General features: G+C 30.8%; 1 protein-coding gene across 1 annotated transcript; it reads left to right on the forward strand.

The window, feature by feature from the left end:
• The first annotated feature begins 4,567 nt into the window (after window positions 1–4,567).
• LOC130677672 (uncharacterized) lies at window positions 4,568–6,607 on the forward strand. The gene is made up of 2 exons (XM_057484502.1): window positions 4,568–4,788; window positions 6,255–6,607. Exons 1-2 carry the CDS (start codon window positions 4,666–4,668, stop codon window positions 6,489–6,491), a joined length of 360 nt encoding a protein of 119 aa, XP_057340485.1. The 5' UTR covers window positions 4,568–4,665; the 3' UTR covers window positions 6,492–6,607.
• Window positions 6,608–7,684: the final 1,077 nt, after the last annotated feature.

The following is a 7,684-nucleotide window of genomic DNA, read 5'->3' on the forward strand; positions in this document are numbered from 1 at the left end:
CATTGTTTTTTTTCGTTTTTTAATTACTTTTAAAAGAAAAAGAAGTATTCGCATGAAAAAAACTCTGTACCCTGATCGGGATTCGAATACATGATATACACGGTAAGAAATATTTTGCGGATATCACTATGTCAGTATGGGCGTGAACACCATACTGTGTGGTGTCGAAGATTTCTATAGGTTATAAAATTGTATGCATAGATGATTTAACCATTGCGGGAATAGTAACATTGGCGATAGTTGTCGCGGACGCCGCAATGTCAGTGTGGCCGTCAGGCCCATACTGCATTGCCGTATCCACATTACTTCTGGCCGATAAACTTAGTCTAACGACATCTATATAGTTTTGGTGGTAATACGATAGTATACATTGATCCACACGCCAGAAATTATGACGGGAAAAACTAGTAGCATTGTGCCCTCGGCATTGTAGTATGGCTCTCAGGCCATGCTGTTTCGCCGTGCCTGCTATGCATACATGCAGTGCTGCCAGATCGTGCGATATTTTTTCCCCTTCCCGTGGTGAAATAGCATGGAGTGTAATGGCAGGAGGGGGTAAGAATATCGCACGTTCTGGCAGCACTGCATACATGTGAGCAATACAATAGCTCCAGTACTATACAGTACAGTAAATAACGCCATACTTCTGGGACTCGTTACTACACTGTCTTGGAATATTTCACATACTATTTTAGTATCTGTCTTGAGACCATACCAGCATGGTGTTGAACGCCATGCATTCCTTACCGTGTAGGATTAACATACATAATTATGAATCCTTAGTAATTATTAATTGACGTAATTATCATCTTTCCGCTATGAAAATCAAAATTTCAAAAGTAGAAGTTATTGGTTCCGGTCCGATTTTCGAAAACCAAGTTTTTAACAGCTCGACATTTTGATTTCCATTTACATAGTTCTCTCCTCAATGTAGAATGGTAATCATTCCTAAACAAGCATAGGCAACGTTACCATGTAGAATTGGGGGGGGATTACTCTGTCCCGTGACTTTTGACGCTAAGAAATCCTCGTTACTATGTAACATAGTAATGGCTACTATTCTACATAGGAATCAGTACTATTATTTTCTCTCTACGCAGGGTCAGGCGTTTTTCAAATTTTATTTATAATTTTTGATGAAATTAATTTGGAATTCATTGAAATGTTTCGAATATATATGAATAGTGACGAAAAAAAAAAAATTAATATTGAAAAAAGATGTCCTCGGATATTCTTTGATCTCGAAACTTTTCGCTGCAGGCTTCCAGTGAGCTCCCTTAAGAGACAGAGGTTGAAGATGGCTTTCATCACATTATATTGAAAAGTTCTGCAGAGTTTCCGGTTGCACGCATCTCATTCGTATCTCAAACACGTTGAGTTTTCACGCCCAACACGAAAGGAATGTACCTTTAGCATTGAGTGGAATGTCATTGCCTTTCATAGTTATTCGTCTTATATTATATTATATTTACATTTTTACATATTGGATACTGAAATTTCATACTTATTAAAAATATTTCTGATATTTCATCCCAATTACGCTGTTTTCGAAATATATAGTTAACACAATGTATGCCTCGTAATTTATTAATTTCAATTCATTTAGAGATCATGAGTTGTTGATATGCATTGATAATATGATAATGGAAATATTCTATTGAAATTTATAATAAAAAAATTTTTTATTGTGAATTTAAAACATGGATCTAAAAATATTTTTGGTGCACGAGCAGGCAGACACAAAGGAAGCGTCAATACGGAATTCGATTCATATGAATACGGAGATGGACGCTTGCGCAATTTTTTTCGTATATCCGAGAAACGATCAGATGTCGACGTCGTTTTATGCCGCTTCGCTTGCATTCTATGGAGACACGTATCATCAGATACTATACCATTTAAACTGTTCGTCGAATAAACGATGGAGTAGTTGAACTAGCTGAGAAAAGGTGTTGAATCTCTTTCTTCTCTTTATTCTTTTTAGCTCGTCTATTTCCTTTGTCACTTTGTCTGCATGACAATACGATCCTTCTTTAACTTGTTGAAATAAAGTCCTGAGAAATGTCTTAACACTTTTGTTTATTTTGTTTACTATTTTTATTTTTATACTGGAGTTATCTCAACTAATAGGCTGCTTATAAGTTTATCAAACAAACAAACAGAAATTTATTATGATCAAGGAATTACTACGCTGATTCGAAAACTTTTTTATGTAATAAGTTTTTATGATCAATTGTTAGTTCTGATTATATATTTTAATCTATATCCATGAGCATTTTTAGATATCCCGGGAAAAAAATTTAGATCTGTTCTGATCAAATTAAATCAGCTCAGATCAAATTTGATCATAATTTATACTGAACCCAGATCAGAGTAGATCTGATTTGATCTGTTCGGATCAAACTAGATCTGATCAGATATGACATTTTTCTTTGGGAAAAAATAGTCCAGATCTACCCTGATCAAATCTAATCAAGTCAGATCAACCTAGATCAAGTTAGATCAACCTAGATCTAGTCAGATCAAAATAGATCAACATTGATTAAACGATCAATTTATGAAGTAAATATAAATAGATCTAATTGGATCTGTACGGATGAAACCAGATCTGAGCTGATATAACTTTTTCTCGGAAATAAAGTTCAGATCTGCTCTGATCAGATTAGATCTGTACAGATTATAAAGAAATATTTCTTCACATTATATTATAATTATAAGATTAACTAGCTGAATTTTGACACATTCATCTAAATTTTGATAATTCTAAAAAGTCTATCGTAATTGAAATAAATGCCTTCAATCCTATACATTTTATATTATTGTGATATATTTAATATATTTTTAATCAGACATATCAATTTTTATTAGGATAAAGATAAAAAAACAGATCGATGTAGATCTAGCGAATTAGGTAAAATTTGATCTGAGTAAATCTAAGAGTGTTTTTTATTTACCTTGATCTGTTTATAAATCTAAGCAGATCTATTCTGATCAGAGTAGATCTGATTTGACCTAAACAGATCTGGCCAAAATGCAGATCTGTTCAGATCTGAAACATCAGATCTAATTTGATCAGAACAGATCTAAATTTTTTTTCCCGGGTACCTCTGATCGCTAAAATGTAAAAGAGTTTACACTGCAAGGTATAGACAAAAAATGGAGAATGGAAATTTGACTAATCAGTGGTCTGAAAGACAAATTTCAAGATTTCTGGGCTATCGAGTTCTTTTTACATAATAAGGATAGATATACCCGTTAAAAAGTTATTTACGAAAAAAGCCGAAAAGTAGGATTTTTCGTTATTTTTTGAATTTCAAATGTCCACCATTTCTAAACTAGTTGACCGATTGTGCTCATCTTCGAACTTAACCGTGATAATCGTTCATAAAATAAGTGTGCCAAGTTTCATTAAGATCCGTTAAAAATTGTGGCCGCTATCGTCGCAACAAGGCGCGTTATATTACATACATATATAAACTTTTGAACCAATGGTATTTTTGGAACCTACTCGATGAATTATGATAGATTATGGCAAAATTTTTTGAAAATTCCACCATGAGGACAAATTCAAAAGATAGATTTCTATGAAATCTACTAAAAAAAATTATGGTTGGTGAAATTTTGTCTTGGGGATATTTTGTCCGGAATATTTTGTCGAGAAATCAAGACTCCAGATACCAAAATAATGCATTTCCTTGGATTCAAATAAGCTAGGTCTTCTTTTTTTGACTTCCATTTAAAATAATTAAACCCAATTTTGGAAAAAAACATTTTACCAATTTTTTGGGGTGGTTTTTTGTGCCGCCCAACCCCTATTTTACATACAATAAAACGAGTGAGAAAGAATAAATTAAAAACTCATGTCTTATCTTTCTAAAATAAATTTTTCAGTCTCACCATTAAATTTATAAAAAAGACAGAGAAAAAATATTTCAAACACTATCATCTTTTGTTAATCCTTGTAATCATTTATCAAGCCCCCGACGAATCAACACTTGAATAGTAAGGTTAAGACAACAGATAATCTTGTTCAACACTTAAACAAATCGACTGCGTAGCTATTTGTTTTTTATTATTTTCTTTTTTTTATCTCAACTTTTTTCTCATCATCTATTTGACTTTCTGGAAAATTGCCAACGTTCTTTTTATATTCATCTCATTAAGCGATTCATTCTTTGCTCAATTTTTCTCCTTCATTAAAGTGTACTCACTCTTAAAACTTTTTTTACTTCAACTCTTCTCTAACTCTATTTATTTTAAAAAAAATAAATGACTCAGTGAGTGAGTGAGTGATTAACTGATTAATAATTTAAATTAATCACAAGTCTTATATTAAATAAATATAATTATTTTTATAGACTAACTTATTTGTTGATTAAGTAAGTAAATATTTGTGTCATTGATAGCAAGATAATTATTAGGTAGTAAAAACACTCGAGTAAATGATAATAAATCTTATTAGCTGTTATTATTATTGACTATTGCTAATTGGTTTTCCAAGTATTCCCGAGTTTTCGCGTTAACAAAGAAGGCTAATAGATAAAACACGTCAGTATAAATAGTTTCGCGGATTCAATTAGTAGCATCAGTAGCATTTAAGAAATTACTCGCTTTCTTCGTTGTCTTTTTGAGCTTAAACAAATAATAATACAAAACGTTGTAAAAATGAAACCCTGTATTTTTGCAGCTGTATGTCTGGCAGTAGTCGTCTGCGCTACTTCAAATGATATAAACGTTGGTGAACGAAAACCTGGTGATGTTCTTGTTGCTTCGCGACGACTTTTTAGAGTAAGTACAATTGAAATAAATTTATCACTGTCTTATAATCTTAAATTAACATTTTTTTTTATTTCTATTTTTTAATTAAAATTTAACACCAAGAAACATTAAATACTTTTTTAATTACTCTGAGTTTAATGAAATCTAATTTTTATTATTAATAATTAAAACAATAAAAATGGACTAAATAAGGATACGGAAAAAATACATTTTTCGGATTTGAATTGAAATTTTTTATTCAAACAAGAATTATGGTCTAAGAATAAATTTAAATTAAAAATACCATTAGAGGGCAGAAGTAGGGAAAAAAAATTTTGAGTCTCTTACTCACTCCTGCAACTTCGGTGCGATTTTTTTAATTTGCAATTTTTTCAAATAAAATTGTTATTTACACAGGAAAAAATTTTTCGTATTTGTGTAAAGAAAAAAGTCTGTGTTAATAATTTTTTGTTAAATATTTAACACTTTTGGGTGCTAATTTAACATACTGCGTTTGTGTTGTTGGCTCTGTTTATTTTTAACACAAAAAAATGCTAATTCAAACAAAATCAACTTTCAGTCAGTGTCACTGTCCAAATAAGTGTTAACACTTTTAAATTGCAACTTTAACACAGAGCACGTGTTAATTTATTAAAGTAATTCAAAGAATGTATTGAATTTTTTGTTGTCATTTGTTAAGTTTATATATACATAAATATTCATAAGTATCAAAATAATACGAACAAAAATTTTAAATCAACTAAAATTAAAAATCAGTGGAAATTTTCACTGATAAATTAGTGACTTTTATGTCCGCCATTAAAATTCACTGGTTTACCAGTGAAGTTCACTGAGTAACCAGTGGGATTAAATGGCCGCAAAGACCACTGGTCGAATCAGTGAGATTTCACTGGCGAACCAATGGAATTCCACTGATTCAAATTAAGAGAGTAAAATGTTACTTTAACACACAGTTTTGTGTTAATTTTTACAAATTTTTTTTTACTGTGCAGAATTCTTATTAACGACCCTCTATTAAAATTAAAAATTAAATATTTACTTGAAGAAAAAAAAAATTAAATTCGATATTAAAATTCAAATTTTTAACTCCCTTAAATTTGAAACAGTGAAAATAGTGACTATTCACTGTTTACTAGTGAAAAGTATGGCACTAATTCAAACAGTGGTATGCTTTTCACTAGCAATAAGTGACTATTCACTGCCAAATAGTGATTGTCACGTGATTTTCACTAATTCGTTTTTAGAAAGAAAATTACCGACAAAATTAATTTGAAATTTTAATTATTTTTTTTTTTAATGATGCCCTCTAATTGAAATAATAACCAATAAATTGAAACCCGATAAATCAAAGAGCGATCCTAGCAAACACGGATAATATCAGTTTAGAAATCGTAATTAGACTCGAATGTGTTAAATCTCAGTTTACGATAGAGAGAGTGTACATACGAGAAATTGAAAGCCCTGTATGCTTTCAGATTGGAGTACCGGGAAAACCGATGGTAGCACAGTCAGGATACAACGCAGAGGGAACAATTACCGCCGTAAATGCTGTCAATGCTCCTGGATCAGATGCAAACGTAACGATCGTCAAAGGTGGACCCGGAACAAGCAGAGTTGTGGTGGCAGCAATTAGCGAACCTGGATCAGGTCTTGACGTACAGCTCGACATTTATGCTCTACTAGTTGACCCTACTACACCACCCTCAGCTTAAATTATTCCTCTGTGGCTTATATGTTCATTGACTGAATATTCTAATATACATACTATTGTATATAAATTTTATTTCATTGTATTTAGAATCATACTAATAAATATTATTTAAAATAACTTTTTTCGTTTAATATACATTTAAGACCAAAGTATGAACATAATCTTGAAAGCGTTTATAAATTTTCATAAGAATGACTTGTGTTAAAAGTAACATTATATACAAATTGGAAAAAAAATATGTTTACACAGGGTGAAAATTACCTCAGCACTTACTACACCTTTTACCCAAGCTAGTCTTTGTGTATACAAGTTTACTTTTCACTTCCTTCAGAAACCACAAATTATAGTCTTTTTTTTGCCGATAATAAGCTTATGGAAACTCATCTGCATACTAAAATATTTTTTTTTCTTAGTATAAAATTGTTTTACTATTTTATTTAATTATTATTCTGTTAAAAGATTTCTGAGCATGTATGAAGAGAGAGAATTTTGCTTAACAAAAATCCGCAAGGGAAATACGGGGAGTAATAAAATTGTTAATAATTAAACAAATAATTAATCTATGATTTTACATCAAAGTTTTTTTTTTAATTGTATATAAATTTATTGTAACATAAGAGCTTCGTAATTGTGCCAGAGAAGATGCGGATTGATGTAAAATTAAATCAATAATCACTTTTGATAAAAACTCTATTTACTCCGAACGCGGAACAAAATTGTAATTTTATAAATAAACTCCGGAATAATATTCAGTTTAAAAGTTAAATAGTTTCAATTATATCATCAATCGAAAACGGTCAGAACACTATTTTTTCAAACAAATTGACATTCAAATGCAAATAACTGATGAGTATTTGGAATTTAGAAAACTTCTTAAAAGATAATTCAAGACAGATGAAATAATCTGAGTTGAAAAGTTGAATAATAATAAAATTTTATACGAATTTATGGATTTTGCTCAAATCCGAAACCGGTTCCGTAACATTTGGCCCGTGGACAAAATAACTGACGACAAAATAACCGAAAGACAACCCAGACAGCATTCAAGTCAGAATGACTGCTTTACGACGTATTTTTGAAGGAGTCTTCAAGAAGTCTTATAATGACTTCTTAAAGGTGTCATTTTTAAGAACTTTTAATTAAGAGTTCTTGAAGACTCCATAAATAAGACGTCAGTTTTGTGACGTCTTAATG

This window comes from Microplitis mediator, chromosome 11 (assembly GCF_029852145.1).
Source record: "Microplitis mediator isolate UGA2020A chromosome 11, iyMicMedi2.1, whole genome shotgun sequence".
Taxonomy (NCBI): Eukaryota; Metazoa; Arthropoda; class Insecta; order Hymenoptera; family Braconidae; genus Microplitis; species Microplitis mediator.

What these genes read in the sequence shown, in the direction of transcription:
- LOC130677672 (XM_057484502.1), top strand. Translation starts at nt 4,666, where the DNA reads ATGAAACCCTGTATTTTTGCAGCTGTATGTCTGGCAGTAGTCGTCTGC. An exon ending in CTTCGCGACGACTTTTTAGA is followed by an intron (nt 4,789 to 6,254) that starts GTAAGTACAATT and finishes GTATGCTTTCAG; the next exon opens with ATTGGAGTACCGGGAAAACC.